This window comes from Ambystoma mexicanum, chromosome 5q, assembly GCF_040938575.1.
Source record: "Ambystoma mexicanum isolate Mex_15411 chromosome 5q, UKY_AmexF1_1, whole genome shotgun sequence".
NCBI classification, from domain to species: domain Eukaryota; kingdom Metazoa; phylum Chordata; class Amphibia; order Caudata; family Ambystomatidae; genus Ambystoma; species Ambystoma mexicanum.
Window position 1 is genome coordinate 847,268,495 of NC_090933.1, and position 25,454 is coordinate 847,293,948.

The window sequence follows — 25,454 nt, forward strand, 5'->3', positions numbered from 1 at the left end:
CACTTTTTCCTCTCGTCGCACATTCATGCTCCAGGCAGCTTGTAAAGTGTTCCTGGGAAGCCCACGCCGGTCCGGACTGGCGGCAGAAGGAGTTCATTTTCATGGATCGGATCCGGATTTCCTCCAACAGAAGGAAGCTTGTGCAATCTGTCTCGGGATCCCTGATCCCATCTGTCTCTGAACAGCCCTGGCATGTTTGAAGACAAACAGTCGCATTCTTACCTGTACTTACTATGACCTCACCAAAATGAGGACTGCTAACAAGACTGGCAATTAATCGCAATATTTGCAATGTGTAAACCCAACCAAAATAATCAGTATGCAACATACCACAGGCTCCCCCGTAACCACAATTCTTCGCTTACCTAGAATAACATAAGATAACACCTGAAATGTCTCCTATCTGCTTCTATGATGGGTTCTTGGAAACGCTAAAACACCCTTTGTTGTTCTGCCCTCAACGTATCCCACTAAATAAAATATAGATAATATAAATATTCTAGAAGGGAAACATGTCTCTATGACCCTGGCAACGGATCTACGTGATTACCACAACGTAGTAAATTGCTAATCCGAAAATATCATATTGCAAAATCCTGCTGCGCAGTGATCACATAGATCACTGGCCCCGACATCCCACATATCCTACCCTGCCCCCTATTTACCTTTTCGGCAGCACACACAGTAGTGTGCCGCCGACTCCCCTCTCTCCCTGCAACGTCAGTTCAGACTCACTAACGTGGGTCGGCACTGGCACAGCAGAGTCCCTGTTTTTTCTGTTTTTTTCTTTATTGTCCCCGCTTCCAATGGCAAGGAAGCGGAGGACATTGCCACACACCACGAAGCCCATAATGCCGAACATGGGGAGCAAGGGGCTCCCCCGCAACCCCTGCTCCCCATGTTCGGCATTATGGGATCTGATTTTTTTGGTGCAAGCCGAATGCGCAGCAAATGCACATTTGGTTTTTTTCAGCTATTTTCAGAAAATACCCTTGTCAACTGTTAGATATATAAAATAAATCCTTAATAAGATCTGATTGTTTTGGCTTTTAAGAATGTATTGATGTGGGACTTTATAATTTATGTAGTTTGTATGTATATTTGCGTGTTTTTATGAAGTTTGCATGTATGTTTTATCAGAGGTCTTTTGGATTTTTGTTATATATTGTGTTGTAATGTTATGCATATTATTAGAATGTTTTATTTTTTTATTTTACGTGTTGATAGTTACAATTAAACCTTGGAACACAATAGAAAGACAAAACAGAACAAAAGCAATTCATTTCATATAATACATTACGTTGCATTGAATAGTCGATCTAAACAGAGAGTGCTAAAAAATACAATTCAGCCAAATTCATCATGAAACATCTATACTATTTCCTAAAATATTTCTAGTATCTAACACATCCTTAATATGTGTTTAGATACATTATGGTCCATAAATTGGCCGAAGTGCCAATCCCTGCCCTCAACCGATTAGGCTGTTTACTCAGGATGTTTTTCGCTTTAATCCAGGAATTAACTCCCACAAGAAGAAAAGAGGAGAAGATGTCTGTCGTACCACCCACCATAGCCAGGAGGCTATAATTTTCCAGAGACTCACAAATGCCCTTTTTGAATATTGGGAGAAGTATGTTTTTTTTTCCATCAGCTGTTTGGGGGTTTTCCCGATTTCTTTATATTTTTAAATAAATCGGCTATGACCATCGACCATCTCTCCAGGTCCTGTTTGATCACTATGTTGTCCAATTTGTGAGGGCCATGTGCTCTAGATGTGCTCTAGATGTTTTGTTCCTAGCTATGGCTTCAATGATGCCCTCAGACGAGATCTTGGCAAAGTCTTGTTCCTGAAAAACCATCAAGGGCAGGAAAGAAATCTAAGTTCTGTGAATCTAACCAGAATAGCTTTTTTTTTTGTTTTTTTTTTAACACAGAATAGCTTTTTGATATAGCTCATCAAGGAGTCTTCCGGTATACGTTTGACTTCTTTATTATAAATACGAGGTTTGGAGTATCATTTAATAATTGCCGAAAACCTTTTTGGGTCTCCATTACCCAACACTCCAATAGTATAGTATAAGTAGACCCCTTGTGAGCTCTTACCCACATTTTATACTGGTTTTTAGTGTAGTAATCTTATTCAGTGTGATTGATCTGCATTGTTTCATACTTCTAATTTCTTTAATTGCTTTTTTTGCAGTTTTCTTTGTTGGCTATATACATATTGTTAATTCTATCTATCTAATTTTCTTTATGCACTCTTTTGGGAGCCATCAGCGTCAACTATAACGCTTTTTTGAGCCATTCTTCATATTTGCTAAAATCACTGAAATCACCAAAATTCCTAGTGCCATAATCAGGAAGTATTCTTTCATTGAAAGATCAAACAGTTTTTTTCTAGCCACAAAATACAGTTTCCTGTAGAATTTACCTAATTTGTCTTTCCAATCTTCTTCTGGTTAGTGTCTTTATTGCTTCTAATGGAGAAATCGAGAATCATATGATCGCTCAAGTCCGTTTTATGAACTATTTCAAACAAATTTCTAATGACTAACACATAGTCTATACATGAGCTATTTTTCCCATTGGTCCACATATATGGAAGGAAGCCCTTTGTTCCCGGGAGGGTTATCAGGTTATCGTCATCCAATGACGCAAAAATAGCTAATCAATCGTCCTCTAGGTCATTCATTTCTTCAACCATAATCTCCATTGCACATATTTCCTGCCTGTTGTTTATCATTTCTCTTGTGCCATTCTCTCCACCTTTTCTCGCAGCGGGGGCATAATGAGTCCTTTTGCATTGTTGTAGAGCCAGTTGGCTATACCTTCTTTTAGTGTTGATATCAGGTGTTCTTTCTTCATATTGTTCAGCGGGCTATACACATTCATCATTAAAATTCATCATCATTATATTTGTCCTTCTATATTCAATAGGGCAACTACAGCGGAAACATTACCATGATTAATTGGTAACACGTATTCATTTATTTTAATATCGTTTCTTGCACCTAGAAGTAGGCCTCCAATAGATTTTCCCAACTGATTTTGTTTAGCTTTTCTTTGCAGTATTTGGTACCCATATAATTGGTATGATTTAGTCATCCATGTTTCCTGAAGGAAATATATATTAGCTGCGGATATGTATGCTTGACCTCTAACTCCTTCTGTAAAGGAGCTGAAACCTCTTGTGTTCCATGATATGAATCTCAAGGGTTTTTTTTCTTCCTCTTTGTCAGGCCACTTGATCAAATTCAGTTTCCTCTTCACAGTCTCCATAATATTCACATTCATCTTTTTTATATTGTAGCCATTATCTTATTTGCCAATAATTTGATGTCCTTTGTATTGAGTCTTTGTGATGTTTCTTCTCTTTTTACCTTACTTTGTGTCTTCACTCTTACGGTAGTATCTTGTTTTCATTCAATCAAATATCCTATGTCAATCAGTTCTTGGGAGTGTGTGGTGATAGGTTCCACTGTTATTGGTGATACCAACTCAACCATAGCCCAACTTTCCTCTTAGGTCGATTCCGCTATTTCAACTACTACAGTGTCTTTTGATGAAATGACTCTCAGTTCCTCGCAATTATACAATAGCTCTAAAACTGAACTTCAGTTAAAATACATACTGTTTCTATCTGCAAAAAGGTTCACAATTTTGATTTTATTTTGTTAAGTATTTAGTGCCCCATTGTTCTTCGAGGGTACCATATGTCCCTTTCGCAACCACTCTCATCTCTTGCTGCATTAATTTCTCTCTATGTGTTTCATCTTGTCTATTACTTAGGCATACTTAGGCATATACAGATTGTGTTAATCATTAGATAGATAGGGTCAGCAGTACAGGATTACGACTGTGCCTCAAACAATTGGATTCACCTAGTTCTTCAACCTTCCGTGTCTTTGTAATATCTCACTGTCACCTACCCACACAAAATGGGATTTGTTCTTTTGTGTTCTTACATTCTGTTAACATATGTGAATAAATGTTTAGGATTGCAATCCTTTTGTTAACATGAAATGTTAGGTTTGGGTTACAAGTGTGAATTCATGATTTTTGATACATTTTATATGTATATATTTGTTTGCCTTATCTGTATAATTAAAAACAGATCCAATATATATTTTATGTTCTATGTTGTAGGACATGTGGCCTATTGAATAAATAATGTTTCTTTTTTTATTCATTTGTGTGCTGTCATTTCGACTAAATTCTAAGTCTATTGATTGTGGCCTGGTCTTAGTGATGTCGATGTCCAGACTTTTGAATCATCAAATGAAGAGGTTCATTTAGGGGACTCCCCTTTGTGTGTTAAGTACTTTACTCATTTGTCCCCTGCATGCCTTTCGAGTTTATCCCTTTTGCGGTATAAAATATTAATATGCAAGTTTTGTATAAAGAATTACACAAACAGCCGGAACACCGCAAACGTGGCCCAGGCTCTTTATATCATGCAGATATAAATTGATCTCCACTAAAATAAACATTCAGTATGCCTCAAGTTAGTAGATCTGCAGTACAAAAACCTGTAAACGGTTGAAAGTAGGGGCTAGCATCCGTAAAGGCAATCAGCTCAAAGGCATTTGCCCGCAGTCACCAATCATCAGAGGCACCTTTTTCTGAATTTGTCAGCTTTGCCTGTTACAGTTCCAGTACAAGGAGGAGCCTTCTGTGGTCAATTCAAAATCAATATATGTCCGCCTTCGGTTCCCTGTGGAGCCAGAGTATGTCTTGTTTTATGTGTTTGTAGTTCTCTTGTCTCCCTTTATTATTTTAGTGTACGCAGACAAAAGTTTAGTAGCATGGAGAAACTGTGAGAAAAGCCATAACAGCTAGGTCTTCTCTGCATGTAGCACACCGCCGCGATCAGGCCTTTACTTCCCGCATGGACTTAAGCAAGCTTAAGCAAGCGTTTAAAAAAAAGTATTCAAAGAGGTCAGATTCATTCATAGGAACTGTTGCAAAACGGATTTTACCATCACAGAAAGACAGCGCTGAGCTAAAATAATCTTCCCCAATCTATATATATAAAACAAAGTCATGTTTGTTTGTGGGTCTGTGGGTTTTTATGTGATGTTCTTGGGGACATAACTCCTCGTGAATGGTGAGGTCTGGTGTCATGAAGTTTGCATGGAATATTATGTATTTCATTGCCAAATTGATGCAACTATTTCTGGCTCGATAGGTCATCCCGTTTCCGAGATAATTAATATTTTTGTATTTTTGGCTTTGTTTTTCGGCCTTACATTTTGGGGTGTTCTACCGCCATCTACATGTCATTTGTGGAAAGTGCTCATCATCGTGCATTGAAGGTGAAACATGATCAACAACTGATTCATTTCTATTGCAAAATTTTGTAAAGGACAGGTATTTCACCCTCATTACAACAAATGGGAATGTTCTACAATTTGAATATGGCATAGTTGAATCAGTCGATATGAATCAAGTTCCATGTTTAACAAAAAGACTTCTTTCTTCTGTATGCTCTCCTTTCATTAATGCTTTAATCCCACAAATATATTTTTACAGAAATGCCACGAAAAAGGAGAGCAGTATTTAATCCCACCTGAATCAAAACAAAACATTGAAAGCTCAAACATGATCAATATTCGGGAGAAGGAAGATCATAACTGCTGGAGAAACTGAAACATGATTTGCTGTTAAGAGAATAAGGGATGCTGAACAACGAAGGAATGAAACTGCTGAAGAAACTCAAGCAAGACTTAATGATCTGAGAATTTATGCTACTAAAAGACAAAGCAATGAAACTGCTGAAGAAATTGAAGTCAGACATACGGATCAGAGATTTAATAATCTGAGAATGGACATCCCGGGTGAAGCCGGGTACTTAGGCTAGTCTCTGTATAAGGACGGTCTCGAGGGGGAGACAAGTCTTCAATGCTTAATCATAATGCTTTCTAATTGGCTCTTTATAGTTACACACCGAAAAGTTCTTTGGAGAAGGATCAACTTAAAAGGAGAGGTCCAGACCATTAATCTCCTCTTTTTCCTCACTCTGCACTCCACACTCCAAACAACAAACACAAAAACACTTGGCTCCACACTTCAAGCAGGCTTGAGATTATGTAGGTGGGGCTGTGAGCTTAAAGGGCCAGCCGATTATCAGGCACACCATCGTTCCACAGGAGGAAATAATTTGCAGCCTCCAGCCAATGTTCCTGGTGCACAAAAACACTGGGTTCCACAATTTGGGCCGGCGCTTCGCACAGGTAGGAGCTTATGTAGGTGGGACTGGGAACATAAACGGCCAACTGATTCTCAGGTGCAGCATCTTTCCACAGGAGGAAATAAAATGCAGGCTCCAGCCAATCTTCCTGGTACACAAAAACACTCAGCTTCACACTATGCACCTGATATTATTGTTTTTTTATGTTGTTAATCTATGTGTCTATGGTTTTCATGTAAAAACATGGACATTAATAAATAAATTAAAAATATCAGCATCTATGCAAAGAGAAGCATACCATATGCAGATTTGTTTGGCACTTCTAAAAGAGTGCAGAACTTGCTGAAATAAAAGGCAACTACTTTGTGTTTTGCTCTCTCTGTGCACCTTGCTTGAAGCAGGCAACGGGACCCAGGTCCAGATGGGAACGGGTACCTTCACAGCAGAATTATTCTATTGTTTTCAATAATCATGCTTATGGTTGTTTTTTCCCCCTTGCAATGGGAGTGAGGGGTGGCAAGCAACCCATCCCAAACAGTAAATGGGACAGGGGAAGCAGAAGTGGAAAAAGAGGTCAGGGAAAGATGGGACATGAAACAGTGACCCCCCAATCCGTACAGACTGTCAAGAGAATCCTTATCCACATGTGCTTAGCAGATGTTTTAATTACCTTGCTCTTCCACTTGCTTGTTCACTTGTTATTTTCTGTTTATGCACATTATTGTACTAAGCTCTTCTGCCCAACCCTCTGCTTTTGCACTTTACCAATCTGAATCTTCCTTGAGCCTGTGAATGATATGATCCCCGTTCCCTTGTGGCGCTAAGAAACGACACTTGTTGTGATTGGTGCTTTGCAAAAAAAGGAATAAAATAAATAGAATCCTTATATGAATACACTGCAAATTTAGATCTGGAAAAAGCAAAAGCATGCCAGGTTGCTCAACACACAACCAACACAGGGAATCAGAGACAATGCCTTAGAATCAGCATGGACCGAGAAATAGCTGAATGCCTTTGTCTTGCGGTGCCCAGTAGGCAGCGCTGCCCGCGGCCCATTAGACAAAAAGTAACCAGTCCAGCTCCTTGCTAGAACATCACCAATTATTCATGATATGCTGCTCGGCACCCAGCTTGCACTGTTTTCTATTTTGACAATTGGAGGATCCCTGCCTGGCTGCATTTTTCACCCTGCCACTGACCTAAACAAGATTTCTATTGGCACAGGCATTGTCCCACATCAAGCCTGGTGTATTCAGGCTTCTCAGCTTCTATAACTGGGGCCTTTTGCCATCTTTTTACATGTAAATCAATTTAATGTACCTGTAACTACGGACTAATGGCATCAAGGAACTTTACAGAAAGGTCCATATTTCGTTTTTAAGCAGCTAGGAAAGACATATATTTGAGCATTTGTCTGTACTCTGCGTACTTCCTGCATATCCCCATAGTGCCCCTTCCTCACTCGCACTTCATTGGCTTGGCATTGTAGTCCATCTTCAGTTTCGTCTTCTCTGCGTTGTATTTAAAGGTATACATGGTGTTGCACCCGTCCGCTCTGGGGTCAGTCTATGTTCCTTATCTGACACTTTGCTCTTCTCCTTTATTTATTTCTCCTGAGAGTTCCTCGTATTTGTTCTTTTTCTCTCTTAGCCCCACACTCTGAAATGCTCTCCCTTTTTCTGGTAGATCTTGTACGCTATGCAGCTTTCATTCTTCTCTTAAAAAACTTCTCACTTTATTTTGAATGATATGTATTTCTCATCAGTGCTCATTTGTAAATACTGCCATTCTCTTGTAACAGATTATGCATTTTGTACAGCACTTTGACAACAGCATTCTATACATTGAAATACATAAAGGAATACATTATCATTTGATATAGACAACCAGAAATGAGAATGGGCAACATTCTGTCTAAGCAGCCATGTTCCCAGTAAAATGCCATCTGATCCACAATAATGGATGCGGAGCTCCAACATCATCGGAAAATGGAAAAAATGAACCAATGAAAGCACACAAGCAAGTAATTGATAGACTGAATATAATGTATACTTATACAAATGTGCATCGGGCAATTGTGACCCCAAAGAGCATCTCCGAGTTAGCGAGAAGACCCCACCAGTTCCAGAGTTGCTCCCAAACACAAATGCTTTAAATAGTCTATTTAGGGTGGCCCTGCACTCTGCACGCCACAGTCCCCAGTGGCCAATACAGAAAACTCAAACCTCTGACACATATCCTTAGGAACTTCTATTGAAATGTGTAATAGAATTGTATTGGAACACAACATTGCTTGCACGAACCTAAAAGCAAATATTATAGATTTTAAAAGATGGAAAACATATTGAAACATTAGTACAGCTGAGGTGGATGTTAAGGCTTACCTAAAAAATGAAACAATTATTTATGATGATACCCACAATTTTATCCCAAGGCATTAAGGATGGAAAGGATGGTGGTTTTCGCACCTTTGGGAGCACAGTGGGGCAAAAGGTGCACAGGGGCACCGATGGTCCCTCTTATTGAGAAAGGTTGGCATCAGATCTTCACCATGCACCCATTACCTTCCCCAGAAGGAAGTCAGGCATAAGCACCTTCTTTCCAGAAGAGAAGGAGCCATCAGGCATCTGCAGGGCCCACACAAAACCCCCTAATGGCCGCCACAGCCGCCTATGTTGTGATGCTGCCTCCATGATACTGGGTATTATGCAGCTATAACAAGAGTACATCTTTCCAGTCTCGGGCCCCAGCACATATGCCCTCATCTATGTAAACTACTGCGTTGTCTTTGCAGAGGAGAAGGCTGAACGCCAGGGAAATAGGAGGACAGATAGATTAAAGCAATTTCTCCAAAGATAATATGATATGACATGATAGGTTATTTATAACGTGCTTAATACCCCGAGGTTTCTAAGCGCGGACCCGGGGATCGAACCTGTGGTGCTCCATGTTGTCTTGTTCCAAGGAGAGCATGTTGCCCCAGAGCTATCCTCCCAAGTCAGTGGAGGTGAAATAGCGGGTGAAATGTGTATGTTTTACTCCCCACCATGCAAGGGTCCCATCAGACCACACTGGACTGGGGCGTAAGTTGTGGTCCTGGGAGACCTTTACTCACAGAGGACGGTATGAGCCTCACAAATGCCCCACAACAAAATGAAAGACCACAGTTGGGCATTCATAGATAAGTTTAACGTGGAATTATTCCACCTTGTTAGCTCGTCTGAATAGTAGGCATAGTAGGTGGCCATGGCAGAGTCTGTACCTGCATGTGGGCCCCATTTGCATGGAACATGCTAGCTAGAACTGCTGGCAGACAAGCTCCCTTTGTGTTGTGTGTGTCTAACATTTCGGAGCACTGGTGCCTGGACTAAGTGTGCCACCTAGGACATCGTGCATGGCATTTTGAATGGTTGGTTACCACTGGTGGTAGACCTCTGAAACTACTGGCATTACATCTATCATACCTTGTCTACACTGGACCCTGAAGCCCCTATCACCCACAAATACATCTAATTTGATAGATGTACAGCACACACTTACCCACACTTCAGAGGGCTTGTCCAGGCATCTGCTTGGCTGAAACCTCAAGATTCCAGAGGAGTTAGTGGGACAGGTAAGCCAGGTAAACCAGAGAGAGAGAGAGAGAGAGAGAGAGAGAGAGAGTTTTTTGCATTTCTGAGTGGCAGAGGATTAGGGGGAATGTGTTGGGCTGGGACTGGGGTGGCAAGGGATGAAAGGGAACGTTTCAGGGGGTATCACCCTCCCCCCCAATTTCCTAGAACTCTCACCAGCACGAGAGAGGGTGGAGGTGTAGGCAGGATTGCCTTTCCAGCAGGGGTGTTGCTAGGTCTGGAAAAGAACTGGGTTACACTAATGTTGGGACTGTTTTGGTTGTAGCCCCTGAGCTTCTATGATATGATTTGGTATTTATAACACACTCGTTCACAAGTGCTTCTAGGCACCACAAGACAAGGAAGGGGAGACAGAAGGAAGACAGGGCAAACAATCTTATTAGGCTTTGTGTCATTCTGATCGTGCAAGTGCGACAACAAAAGTGCAAGGGAAACTGGGGAGGGGGAAGTGCATGCGAGAGAGGAGCTTAGTGCAGTTAGGGCACCATGGCTCTGATTAAGTGCAGCCAGGGCAGTGTGGCTCTGGGTAAGTGCATGGAAGGTAGTGGGCAATAGGTGATAACAGTTAAAGCCCCTAAGTGCACAGCTAGCCCAGAGGCAGTGCATGACAACTCTGGCACAACACTCAAGCCTAGACCCGCTGAGTTCACAGTCACGAAAACTCATTCATGGACTAAGGTGTGCTTATTGATGAGGGTACTGGGACGGCAACAGGACCAGACTCATTGTGGCACTTGATTAATACACATTTTGCGTGAGACTCCTCACTAGCGAGGAGAATAGTACTCCACTCCCCAATCCACCTAGTTTGGACCGTAACTACTGCAGCTTGAGGCGCGGATCGAATAATGATTTTATATGCTACCTGGGTTGATGCACAAATACCATCACAACAAAACTCGTCTGAGCCTAGATCCTGATGAAGGCCGTTTTACTCACAGCAATCAGAATAGACTAAAAGACTGAAACACAGTCATGTCGTCATTTTATATTGAGCAGTGTGTATTATGTACACTGGGCACCAAGTTTATGTTGTCTAAACCAATACCAATACAATTCCCCTCAAAACAACAAGGGGATGTACTGATGAGATGCGTTGTATTCTGAATGTATACTAAGTGTTACTGTGATTGTATGTTTTCACTGTATGTTTTTCTGTTTCAAATGTTTTGGGTTCACTTAACTATGGTAACCATCAACAGGTATTAAATGTAACATGTGCTGTTTATGTCCCAATCATCATTTTTGTGTCTTTTTGTTTAACCGGGTTCCCCCTGATCATTCGCTATATATAAAGTCTGTATTAACTGGAGAGATCAGGGAAAAGCCAGGAGTCCCATTGTTCGCCAGTGCAGGAGACTGGTCATGGAGAGGCCTGGTACCCTGTCAGAGTCTGAGGGTACCCGGCAGCTAGTCAGGGGAGGCAGACAGGAAGGTTAGCAAGGACAAGGGAGAGGGAAGTCAGAGGAGAAAAGGAAGGTCTTGAGCAGCGTCTGTAACTTCAGGTGGTCTGGCTCAAGTTTGAGAGGGGCAGGGAGGATGTTCCAGAGGGAGACACCTGCAGAGGAAAGAGATCTACCCCCCACTCTCAGCTTGGAGAAGCCTCTGACCCTCAGAGAGTTCAAGGTAGCTGAGCGAAGGGCTCTAGAAAGAAGGTATTTAGGCAGAGAGAGTTGGACATAGTGCGTCCCCTGGCCCTGGAAGGCATTGTGGACAATGCAAAGGGTATTGAACTTGATCCTTGCAGCCACCGGGAACCAGTGAAGAGATTTAAGGACTGCAGAGATGCGGTCCCTGGGCTTGAGGCCAAGGATAAGTCTTGCAGTCCTGTTCTGGATTAGTTTCAGGGGGCAAAGAGTAAAGTTAGGCAGATTAAGAAAGCGGCTGTTGCTGTTGTCCAGCCTGGAGAGAACCAGTGCTCTGGAGACAGTGAGCTTCTAGGTGAAGGTGAGAAAAGGGAGAATACCTCTGAGGAGTTGCAGCTGGAAGTGAGCCTTCTTGGCAAGGTCCATGATGTGAGGTGAGATGGAGAGAGTGTAGTTGAAGTTGACCTGGGGCTACAACCAAATGACCCAGGGTTATAGTCCCCTCAGCCCCCCACAGCAATGCCTCTACTTCCCAGGGATGTGGGGGGAGTACATCATTTGATTTTTCAGCATTTTGAAGGCACCACAAAATCAGCCGAAATAAATTTGTCTTTTTTGTGGTCCGCCTTCAAAATGTGGAAATATCCCATAGAACCAGATTAGCAGCTTTGTTGTTGTTTGGGACCCAAGGAAAAGCCATCCTGATCGTTGACCTTTTATTGTTTTGGCAGAGTTTGGCCTGGAGGAATGCCCACCTGTTGATCCCTGTTAATTGTTAGTCACTTAACTTACGCGTCCAGGGATTTCAGAAGTGGTTACAAGGTGTTGCATTTATGTTGGCCCAACACTGTAACTAGTCTTTCTGCACCTATATTTAACCTACTCCCATGTCTATCTGCTGTGTATCCCGCTCGGCTCTGTCATACCCCTAACTACCAGTACAGAATCTATACACATTTCCTGTTACTCTACAAAATCAGTTTCTTTTAAGTAAGGCAGTACGAACTTTCCTAAAAGTGACCGGCACTATTGTAGGTCAGAGGTCAAAGTTAAGATTCTAGAGACCCAAAAATATATGCAGGTCACCTTTGGGTTGTGCAAACCCCCTTATTCGCCCACTTTATCCCACGATCTCCCTCCCTTCTCCAGTATCGCAAAAATAATTTAAAATATAAGCCTTTTTTTATTTGCAGCATAACCGTGAGAAGAATAGAAGGAGCTTTGAACATGCCCCTTTGATCTGCAGAGGGTGGTCATTAATGCAGTGGCACGTGTTGTAGGGCCATGTGGGGGATGGTGGCAGTCTACCCTTCCTTGAAGGGTCCTAATCTTGTAATCCTGCGCCATTATACGGTTCGGTCCGTTCTGTGCGCACTATAAATTCAAAAACACAAAATACAAATGTTGTAATCCTGGCTAAGCTTAAACTCTCCAGAGGATTTTCCTTGGAAGTTCTAAACGTTTTTTGGGAAACACCCATAATTTAGGTGAATCGATATATCCCAAAAACGTTCACCCAGGCTTGCGTGTAAGCAGTGGGTGTAATTATGTTATTAAGCCAAAACATGTTTCAATGCCTTCTGCCACCATGTTATTGGCATTTCATCAAGTGTTCTTTCAATGTTTGCTGCGCTCCTGAGTTCCTTTGCATCTGGCTGTCACATAATAGAAAAAGCTATAAGAACGTCACCGATTCACACCGCAGGTTCATTTGCCCAGCTTTTAGATGCATTTGCTCTATTTTCAGGGTTATTTTTATTTTGTACGTTACTGAATCTTTCATTATCTTGAATTCACAAGTTCCCGTTTGCTATAGCCTTTGGAAATGGAGTGCTTTATAAAATTCCAGAGAGACCCATATGAACTAGTGTATGTACATTAATAATGGAAATACCAGTCTCTGACGTATCCCAAGACTAGACCCCAGGGCCCTGACTGTTATGATTTTTTTTCATTTCAGACTACTTTTCGCAACACTTGGGGGAGTATGAAAATGTACTCGCTGCTTTGGAAGATCTCAACCTTTCAATATTGAAGGCAATGGACAAAACAAAGAAAGTAGGTCACCGTCTGGTTTATTTTGTGCCTTACATTGAAGGGTCCCTTAATGTATGCATGTTTTGCTGTCCGCATTTACAATGGACTGTAATCTTTAAATTTACAAAGAAAATGTGTGCCTATGATGAGCATGCAATGTGTGCATTAATACAATAAAGTTAGTTTGCATGGACGCTTGAGGCCTTCTCTCTAGATAAAGCTGAGAGGAACCAGCATGGCATATGTGTCACTCTTCCATAGGTCAGCCCCCAGAGACGAGCACTCTACTCTCAGCATGGTGTGACACCAGCAAGCGCTCTTATAATGAGCCCATGTTGGTGGTGCAGAGACTTTTCCTAATGAATAATACGGTGGTGGGCTGTCTACGTGAACTACACCGCGGGCTGGTATTCTAACATGAAAGTGTTGGATACGACTTGGGTTGCGACCCCGACGATTGGCAGGCCAGAGCGAAGTGGGTGAAGGAATCGAGAGCAGTGGCAAACTCCTGCCACTTACGAGTGGTTTTCTCCCCCGTTATTCGCTGTACGGGTCCCAACGAAGCGCCTTCTCTTACCGCCGGCTCCCGCCCTCTTACATGCAACATTGATGGTGAGAGGCAGGGGTGGACTGGCCTATAGGGAACTCTGGAGATTTCCCGGGTGGGCCTCTGCACCCTGGTCCTCTTTTGTGTGGTTTTTCCAATATTTTCTCATAGGAAATATGGGGCAACTTTGAACATTATTTCCAGGGCCTCTTTTGGTCCTCAGTAATTATTTCCTGGGCCTCTTTTAGTTCCCAGTCCACCCCTGATGAGAGGACACTGCCTGGGTGGCGGTGAGGACTGCAAGTGCAGGTGTACCCTAGCCGTTGCCAGAGGGGAGCAGCAATCCCCAACTGCTGCCGAAGGGGGAGCTTTACTCAGCAATAGCCATGAGGTATTGAGGAGGAACAGGGGAGGCGTTTGGCACCTCAGATCACACCCAGGAGTGAGGAAGCAGCAGCAGATTACCCTGTAATATATTAGTGGGAATAAATGCTGGACTCCACGTACTGGAGAGAAAATAAAAAAAGAAGAAACAGTCATCAAGAGGGGAGTGAAGGGGAAGAGACCCCTTGTGAAGAAGGCCTCCAGAAACACAGATCAGGCTCCAATGATGCCAACTGTGAGCCGCCACAAATTATTTGAGCTAATTTCTTTAGCCACTTGTTTTAAATTATTGGGTCAACTCATTTTTTTTTACTCAATTGTTTTATCTAATTCAATTAAATTGTTATTTTAGTACATTATTTTAGCCTGTTATTTTAAAAAAAACAGAGCCACCGATATGAAATAACCTATACAACTGCTCCATACCTTCTTACTAACAACATGGGAAGCAGTGATAGCATGATCACAATGGAAGATGTTTAGCAGGTATTTGGTGGCTATATGGGGGGGGGGGCAATTTTGATGCTGAAAGGAAGCAGGCAATCTGACTGAGCAGTCTGGAGGTGGAGAGGCGCAGAATAGGTGAGAGTTTACCAATTACACCAATAGGTGACGAGGCTGGAGATTCCCAGAACGTTTACCAAAATAATTGGCCACTAAAGGCACAGTTTGGCCACAGCATACATGTAGTTATGGAACACTGTCTGTTCTTTTCCTGCAGCCTGAATGGCAATGGGGACATAAGCACATGTGTAGGTGACCTACGTGGTTTGGCCAACGACCGCAAAACAGCAAAGGACACTGCAGTTGCATCTTGGAATTGTCTCACCAACGAGCATCCATGGGTCGCCTGGAAACTTCACTGACCTTCCAGCTCCTCCAAACTATCAGAGATAAGCCTGACATGAGTACTCTCATTTCTGTGTGTTAAGAAATCAGACTACACCCTCCCTGCCTACCCTCAATTTCATGGCTGAGTACTAGACTCGTGCCCAACCAGTGGGTTGGGGAGATCTTGAGGGTGGCATCTGTGCACTCGACTGGGAACCGGATATTGACTTATGACTCCTGGCAAGGGCTGATTACCATTAAAGTATTTTTTAACTAAGTCGTCTGCGTGGCCATCAGCACGTTTCTGGGTGACAGTCAAAAACCTACACTTCCACCCTGCTTTCATACAATCCAAAGGACATGCTGCACTGCTTTAGGTGGTACTGCTGAGGCTATTGTATCTGATGACAAGCAATGGCTCTCGGTGTCTCTTAAGCAACAACTGCTGTTCACTCTAATAAGGCAGCGCCCCATCCTGATAGACCACAGAAAGACACATATGTGCCAGCTCTAACAGGAGGGCTCAGAGGATAATGGAAGTACGACTCTAGCGCAGAACAGAAACAGCGCTTAAACATGTTTATGGTCCCTCAATGGCACAGATTCCCCTTCAAAAATGTTAACAGTATCCCACACTGGATACATGTACTACCCTCCCCCTGGAACATTTTCTGGCCTTTCTCACAGACAAGGGCGGCTAGAATGACATCTCTTTTACTGTAAGTGACTCCAATCAAGCAATCCCACTAAGTCAGTGCCTTGTCTGGGATGCCCAAGGGAAGCCCTTATTTATATATTTTTATGGCAAGTTATAATCTGGATGATGAACCCTTGTATAACACCCCTCTCTTAGAATCCCCCTGACCCCACTGAGCCATTTGTTTTGCAAATTTAAAAGGTTTATTTGAAAAATTAAACAATATATATATATATATATCACACTTTTATAATAAATTAATAATTGATATCACACTTATGAATATAATGTTGATCAACAATGGGTAATCTGACACTAGCACACCTCTTTACAATCAATGAGGAGTTGGTATAGGATGGATAAGGCAGCAAAAATACTTTTATGGTTTCAAGGGAAAAGCAATGAGGAATGAAATGCAGTACAGAAATAACTTGATATGATTTTAGCAAAAGATAATATAATCACTTTTTCTCTGGCAATCCCCCCCCTATGCAATGTAAGAAATGGAAGGAGGAGCACACAGTTCTCAGGAATGCAATCAAATACACTACGAAATTCAGTTCCCCCCAGCAGGCTTAGTGGAAAACAGGTAGAAGTTTGAAACACAGGCCCCAAAATGCTTTGAATGTGATGACAATGAAGTGAGAAATGTGCTAAAAATGCTTTTAATTCCCTCTAGAGGTTCAGGGTGGGTGATATCTAGTTTATATTAGTTCAGGCTCACTTTAGCAATGCTTTATGAGTAACTAGCAGGTTAAAACGAATTTTAGCAAAGGAAAGCAAGGAGCTGCTGATTTTTACACGTGGCTGAAATTGTGCAAAATGTCAAATCGCAGCAAATTCGTCGAGCGTGATTGCGGAGGCACTATAAGGAGTAGGAAGTCAGTTCTAGGCTCGTTGCAAAGCTTAGAATCATAGATGACAGTTAAAACTCGCTCCTAGCACAAACGGTTTCTGAGATACAGCCGATTTTGTGAAGGTTGTTTTTCAGATTTGAAATTTAAAAGTTCAAAATGACAGGTGACAGTTTTCAGTTTCAAAGATGACAGAATGACATGATTCTAGGAGGCAGTTCTAATAGGTTAAAATAGTTTGGATTATATTATTTTAAACTAAGAGATTGGTCTGGCACAGTCCTAGAGTACTCACACTATCTTTTGGACAGGAATGGCTTCGTCACTGATCGGGTCAGGATTGGCTGGACTTCTGCTAGCAGTTCTTCACAGCGGTCTGGTCTCTGGTTCTGCTCTCAGCACTGCACAGTTCTGGTCTCTCTGGATCTCTGGTCTCTCTGGATCTCTGGTCTCTCTGGATCTCTGGTCTCTGGAGGTTGATGGATTTGAAGTCTGGAGTCTCCCGACAAAGCGTCCCGCAAGAAAGTGGAAAGTGAATGTCCTGCCTGTCTTTCAGTGGCACTTTTTATGTCTTTAGAAAGTGGGTGTGTGCGTTGCTCATAACTAAACCTGCTCCTCTCACTTATCATTGGCCAATTCCTCCTCTCTCCCTTGATTGGGGGAAGGAAATGTGAGTCAGAGTGATGCTGTAGGTTTTATGGTCCGAGGATCCTTCCCCTGTCAAATTGCACACAAATATATATTTGATCCAAACACACATTTATCTATGTACCATTTTTCTAATATTATAGGTCCAGTTAACATATTTTCTGTAGTACCAAACCATCCGATCCCTGTCTTTGTACGATGTTGTGTCCACTTTTGACAGAATTCTGCCCCTTTTCATCCGGATAACGACCTTTAAACCTTTCCAGATTTGACACAACTGTACACCCCGCTTCTACACACATTCCAGTAAATTTTCACTTGTCTAGCTTAAACGCAGTGTCTGCAATATCAATAAATAGCGGGGTTCTGTCTCAGAACATGGTACAGAGTCCTAATGCCTTTTAAAATGTGCACGGAAAAATCCCAAGAATAATGATATTATTTATATCATTTTGACCAGTCCGCACTATGAGTTATCTATCTTTTTAAAATTATGCCCTGGTCAAAAAAGGGGTGTGGCTTCCCACATCACATGGTGGAATAACTGGTTTATCCACTTCCCCCAAGCTCAGCTTGCTAGCAGAGGCAATGCCCCTCCCAGTTTCTCCCAAGAGGAAGCCACTTTACGACCCCCCCAATATAACATTTGCCTGAGTCCAGGACAGGGCTTTGTTCAACTTCCTGCAGTCCCCAGGTGCTTCTCCCCTAATTCAATCAGAGAGGTGTCATCTCCTTTTGGCAGGGGCAGCAGGATGCAGCCAGGCCTGGGAAGAGTTGTTGAGCCAGTTCAACTCCTGTCGGGGGTAGTTGTCAGGCAGAATTCAGCTAAATGTCACTTTAGTTCCCATTTTAAATCAAACTTACAATTTTTACACATGCAGCTAGAATGCTGATTCTAAGTTCACAACCATGACATTTAACAGTTGCAAACTATGTGACACTCAAAAGTAGGTCACTCATTTAATTTAAACATTTCGATATTAGTGGTTTTAAATCCAATTTCAATTAAGCTGCTGACATCCACAGCTCAGCCAGTTTTGTTATAAACATTGTTTTGGGCTCTTCATCTTCCCAGATTTTGCATGCACACAACAATGCATTCTGCCAAATGTCTGCTGGTGTTCATTGAGATTTTTGAATATCTTGTGATGTTTAAAATAGACATTTTGAGCTTGAATTCAGGGAAACAAAGGTGATTTTAAAGCGCTTTTAAGCTAACAGGCCTGTTATTTTCCTTTGACACCACCTTTCACCCCTGGCGCTTCCGGTCCATCACGCTGGCACTGGTGGGTGGCAGGTTAGGCAACTATTTTGGTGTGCGCACAACCGTGCGGTTTTTCTGGTTCTGGGATGAAGTGATGGGCGGCGACAGCTCATCCCCACATCCACCCACTCTACTGATTTAGTTTTGTTCTGGGATAGAATGATGGGCGGCGACAGCTCATCCCCACATCTACCCCGTCTAATAATTCAACATGGGTCAAAACCCTTGACATTACGCAAATTGGGCAGACCCCACAAAGGTTGTATACATCTTCCAGAGTGGACAGTTTCTCCTTCAGACCGTCTCTATTCCCATTGCATACATGTAAGAGGTTTCGACCAGGTGCCTCTCCAAAACATCCTGGATGTATCTGCCCTACAGCTACATCCATCTGACCTCCCTGTGTATGCAACATGTGTCTAAATGCAGGAATACGCAATCACACCATTATCCTTCGATGCAGGCTTACCAATGGCACCAATAGGTGATGGGCCTTCACCATTGGACACTGTGTTCTGTTCCTCCTCTTACCCCGTTGACAACCTGGTGTGCGGCCCACCAACAATAGCTGATGCCCACCCACCTCAGCATTTCCTTCACTGCTGCCTCCACATGCTCTTCAAACAGGCTCAGACTGACCTGTAGGGCAATAGGCCCACGGCCGAACCAAAAACGCAAAATGCTTGTGTTGGCCAGTTTTCTGGGTCAAAATGGGCCCGTTTTTTGGCCAATGTAAGCCAGTTTGATGATTTACTTTACTATGCGGCTAGTAGTTTGGACCAGTGTTGCTGAATACATATTCTTTAAAATCAAGGTCACAAAAGGAATCAATTCCCATGTGCAACTGTGGGACACTTTTTTGTTGGTGAGAGAGACAATTGTATGCCCCAGTCTGACCCTGTCTTCAAATGATGGTATTGCCCATGAGCAGGAGAGCATGTAAGAGCATGTGTCACACCCTTTCCTGTTTTATCTCCAGCAAAGCAACTTCCTCCACAAGGAAGGAGGGGTAAAATTCGAAGGAAATCACGAGAAAGCATTTTCTCGCATAAAGCTAGTTTTAACTTGGCCAACAGTCAACACATACCCTGGAGGCACCGCAGCTTCGATCACGTAAATGATGGATCTTGAGGAATACTTATACTTGAAGTGTGGAAGCGGTACACCTTGGAAACAAGCTCAGGCTGCGATATCCTTTCAGTGTCAGTGCAAATATGCAGAATCCCGAGAGAAGACGTGGATGACTTTAGTGATATTTCTCACCTGGCTCCAGCCAGTCTCCAGTTTATGCCACCTCGAGAGAGGATGTGCTGTGAGATTAGACCTCACACAATTAAAAGGTCTCTACAATACTTTGTGACCCAGAGCGCTAAACAGTGTGACCGGACGTAATCTGCCTACCTGATTACACATGCTCCCATCCACACACACCAACGCAGAGTCACACTCAGTACAGCTGCCCACATAGGACACATGGCCCAGAACCCCCTGTGACTAACGCAGTACAGAGAACACTCCAGGCTGGATGTAAAGTAATTCTCCATTGTCCTCCTCATTGCAGAGCACCATAAAGCACCACATGTCCAGAATGCACTTTGTTTCACCTATGCCATATGTCCTCAACGTGGTATATGCCTCAATAATCCTCTATATGGAAGACCCTCACATGACTACATGTCTCAGAATGCACTGTGCCAAATTTACTATCGAGAATCCCGTAGAAAACATCTCAGAATGCACTCTGCCTAACTCATTGTTAAGGACCTCCCTCGTCGATCTGATTACAGATTCTGGGAGCACATCTTTGAAACTCGCTGGTGCAACATTCACTCTGATGCAGAATGCACTCCGGTCCAATGCATAAGAACCCCCGGACTACATGTCACAGATGGACATTGCATCACTCAATACAGTAGACTCTACATGACTAAATAATCCATAATTCATATTGCCCAACTGCACACTGATGCTACCATTGACTGTTTAACAAAATGCATTCACCCTCAATTAAACAGAGACCCCAGGGGACTATCTGTCCCAGATGTCGACTTCCTCACTTAGGGCTGGAGTGTTAGATGTTACATTTTCTGGATTGCATTCCCCTTCACTCAGTGCTATAGCTAAACAGTGCTACATATGCTAGAATGCCTTCGTCCTGGCTCAGTGCAAAAGACCCGACAGAAGTACAGAACCCACAATGCACCCCTACCTCACTCAACACAAATATCCCACTAGATTATTTGCCCCAGAAAACACATTGCATTGCTCAGCAGAGATAGGCAACACATTGCATGTCTCTAGTGAATTTCTGCAAGAGACTGGCCTGCAGCCCTCCTCCCCACACCCACACTCCAACGGGCTGTGCTGGGAGGGCTCACAGGGACATGGAATGCAGGAGAAAGTAGAGTGCAATTAGGAAGAATACAGTTTGTCTGATCACTCCTGCCTTCTCATTTTCTAACACATGATATTCACTCAAGTAGAACCACTGAACTAGCAATAAAATAGTGCAGTCCACGTATCCACCAAAGACAGAGGGTGCATGAACCTGTCACCACATGATTGCTGTTGGTAATATCCAAAGCCTTGGTTGATGGTTATTGTTTCCGGTTTTGTAAATGCATAAGCTCGAGAAGAACCTTAGGTTCAGGGAATCTCGCAGTCCCAGCGATACAGACATGGTTCTTCATTCAATCTTTATTGTTCTTTATACTATCTTCCCCCAGATGACTGGGAATGTGTATGTTGTGTCCTTGTAGGGACACTGTACGCAGAAGGGAGATCTTAAGAGGGAGGAGGGAGGAGGAGAAAAGGAAGTGACGAAAGAGGATTGGGGAGAAACAGTTCAATGTAGAGAAATAAAGAGTAAGGTTGTCCCCTACCTGTGTGTCCCATGTTTCCTTCATCGCCCCGGTCTGCCACCCGAGCGAGTCACAACAGCTTGGCAGACAGGCGGAAAACAAGCCGACGTATACTCCCAGCCTGCCCTGGCACTCCTCCCGTGTACCATTGTCCACTGTATGAAGCCATACAGTTAATTGCCCACGCAACAGCGGTTGCGTCGAGAGGAACGAAGAACCCTCACAGAGTGCACAGAAGCTGCCTGCTCCACCATAGCATGCTATGGCTACACACCCGACCGCATTACATTAATGCATGGGTGTGCGTCCTGCCCAGCATCCAGGCTTCCAACTGACCAGGCCACACTGGCGTCCTTCCGCAGCCATTTACAGCATAGGCTACATATTTACCATGGCCCCCCGCCACAACTGTCGTCCTTCCTATCTAATCCAACTCTGCTTACTTGCAGGCATCTGGCTTCCCTATCACAAAGGTTCATGACTATCCTAGTACTCTGATGCACTCCGCTTTGTCCCAGTACACTTAAAGAAAAATCTATTACAATACAGGCTGAACAAGGTATACAACTACCTCCACCCAATACGAACAAGACATCCTTTTTGAGGAAACCTTCACCTTTTGAATTGTCACTGCACGCTGACAGAGGTTCAGCGTGGTCATAATGGGTGGAGGATTTTGAGGATTTTATAAAGGCTATGGTAAACATAAATGCTGCTGATATGGTGGATTTCTTCCCCAACCTGGTGGAAGAGACGTAAAAACTGTCATCAAAACCCTCTAAAATGCAGACAAACAACAATATGCCACATTGATTGCAGCACTCAACCAGAGGTTTGTGGCCCAGCGAAATAGAGACTGGGCGATTTTACATTCAACCAGTGCAGCCAGAGAGCCCAAGAGACAATGGATGAGTAGATCCTATGGGTATCACTACATAATATCCCCAACAAAAATATTGCCGTAGATATGGCCGTTTGGTTCGCCATAGGCGATATTTTTGGGGGGATATTATGTGGGAGCGGGGATTCCAGGGGTGTCCCCACACATTATAAAATGATGCAGGGGTTGCGGGGGTGTCCCCCGCAGGGTCCATGTGTCAATTTCGGCACAAAAATATGGCAATATTTTTGCATCGCAATATTATTGCAGCGGAATTAACACATGGGACCATTCTATGCCTATAGAAACAAGTGGTATACTGCCAATTCAGCAATTTTTCTGACAAGGAGGTGATCAGACTATACATCATTGAGGTGTGCACCTTGTCGGCATTCAGGAAGAAGCTCCTAAAGAAAGCGCTACCGCTAGCCAAAATACTTGACATAGCAATTTGGCTATGAACATGTAGAATCTCAAGTGGTGGTCATGTAGGCCTTCAAAGACACCTGCAGCATTAGCAGCAATGTTACTGAAATCTGTAAGCCGCTCCCCAAAACACAAGTGAGCAAACACATCCACGCCCTGCCGTTTCATTAAGGTGTGTTGATACCATACACATACGTCCTAACTCAAATACAAGACCTTCTATATAACATGTGCCACGTCTCTGCTATAGGTGTGGGTTCCCATTCCCACACAGAAACCCGTGTGTGGCTCTGACGCAACAAAGCAGCAAATATGGGGTACTAGGACATTTCCAAATTGTTTGCAGGGATGGACTTCCATTTCGGACACCATGGCCCTATGACACAGATCAGAGAAAACACATAATTCATCACCTCGTAACTGAAGAGGCCCAAGAAGAAGGATATTAGAGGGCTTGGAAAGATGTACATCCTGTTGGTCGAATTTCACTGGGGACATTAAACTTCCTGCATTGTTTCATGTCCTTCAAATGCCCGCACAGAGTCACTGCCTACTCTGTTTCAAGATGGCCAAACGACTGGGCTGCATTGAAATAACGTGTCACATGGATGTGCAGAACTCTATGCCAACACATAAGGAACCAATATCTAAAGCTACCATCCAAGCACTATTCCCGAAATTAGTAATAGGACTATGATCATACAAGGGACTTCTGATCATCTTGCATATTAATGAGAACATCCGCCCAGTACTCCAGCCTCCTAGAAAGGTCGGCAGCACCTGGTCTCTGAAGAACTGATAGGGTTTCTGGCGACTGATATCATCGAGAGAGCAATGGGATGCATGCCCGAGTCTCGCCAGTGGTGATCTTTCTGAAAGAAGAAGGGGGTCACATCAGGCTGTGCATTGACAGGCGAATTCCCAACACTGACACTGAACATGAACACCATCTAGGCCCTAACATTGATGACATGATCATCTCGTTGAACAGTGCAACAAAGTTCACCAAGCTAGACCTCAAATAGGGGTCTCACCAGCTCCTCCTTAACCTGTCCTCCAGGTCTATCACTACATTTGCGACCCACAAGGGCCTCTACTGATACCAGGGACTCAACTTTGGGATATCATCTGCAGCAGAGATCTTTCATTACACCATTCAGTGCATACTGCCCCCATTTCATCAATCTTTTAACTGCAGTGACGACAAGCAGAACATGACCAAACACTGACACACTTGTGTCAAGCGCTTATGAATGCAAGGCTTTCTCACAACCTGAAAAAGTGTGAGGTTAACAAGCCTGACCTCAATTGTTTTGGACACATTTATTCCAAACGGTGGATGATCCCAGACCCATTAAACTTAGACACCATCAGATAGGACTGACCTCTGATCCTTCTTGGGGATGACGGGTTATTGCGCACGATACATTGAAGACTTTTGCACAACTACAGAACCACTGGGATAACTACCAATGTAGGTGCCACATTTCAGTGGCCATGTACACGTCCACTAGCATTTGAGGCCATCAAATTAGCCCTTGCGAATGCACATCACCTGACCTACTATCACCCTAAGGAATACACAGAGGTTACTGTGGATGCCAGCCCAGTAGGGCTTGGCACCATCCTGGCTCAATTCACTCTATAAGAGGCACAAGATCAATGCATCATGGAATAAGCTATCAGGGCACTCTCCAAAACCAAAGTAGCCTATTCGCAGCCAGAAAAAGAAAGCATTGCGGCAGTGTAGGCATGCAAACACTTTAACCAATTTCACATTGGAAAGCTATTCACACTAGTTACAGACCACCAGGCTCTTCTCTCCTTGTTTGGAAACCCTTGCACATGCATTCCTCCTTGCATAGAACAGTAGTGAATGACTATGCCATCATACGGTATCAGGTAATAATATCGCCACATATATGGTCGCTCTAAATAATATCGCCGGGAAAATGTCGTGGCGATATTATTTGGGTGACCATATATATGGCGACAGGGGCAAAAAAAAATGTTTTTAAAAAAAAAACATTTGCGGGTTGCGGGGGTATCCCTCGCATGTTCCATGCAATAATGTCGCCACAAAAAACGACCATTTTTCAGCAATATTTTGGTATGGCGATATTTTTGTGGCGACATTATTACATGGAACCCATCATACATAGACCAGGGGAAGACCGTAATCCAGCTGATTACGTATTGAGAAACGCAGTGGGCGAATCAACCTCAGCAGACAGCGAGTAGGGGAGGCATACATCAGTTAACTGGTGGAACAGATTCTACCACTGGTTGTTTCAGGGAAGGATTTTTCAATGGCATCTAGGAATGAACCTTCCTTACAAGCCACAATCATGCTGACAAAGGATGTCCACTGGAGAGGATATGAACAACACATCACAGGGCTGGCCGGGGTTACGTCTGAAAAGGTTGGCAACCATTCACACTGAACTAACTGTTTTGGCAGATTCGCTGCTTATGAGAGGGATGTGACTGGTCATACCAGGGGCACTGCGAAAGACTGTCAGAGAGGTGGCACATGACGCCCACCGAGGAATGGTAAACACGAAACGGTTGCTGCACCATCATGTCTGGTTCCCAAACATTGATGAAATAATCT

The 25,454-nt window shown here is 43.3% G+C and overlaps 1 protein-coding gene across 2 annotated transcripts in view; it reads left to right on the forward strand.

Annotated features, from left to right (window-relative positions):
- Positions 1-25,454, forward strand: part of NECAB1 (N-terminal EF-hand calcium binding protein 1) — a 1,669,886-nt gene that overhangs the window by 1,073,445 nt on the left and 570,987 nt on the right. For both annotated transcript variants that reach the window (XM_069621337.1, XM_069621338.1), the window contains one exon: positions 13,372-13,469. In XM_069621337.1, the coding sequence (XP_069477438.1) occupies positions 13,372-13,469 (98 nt within the window). The remainder of the gene's footprint in view (positions 1-13,371; positions 13,470-25,454) is intronic.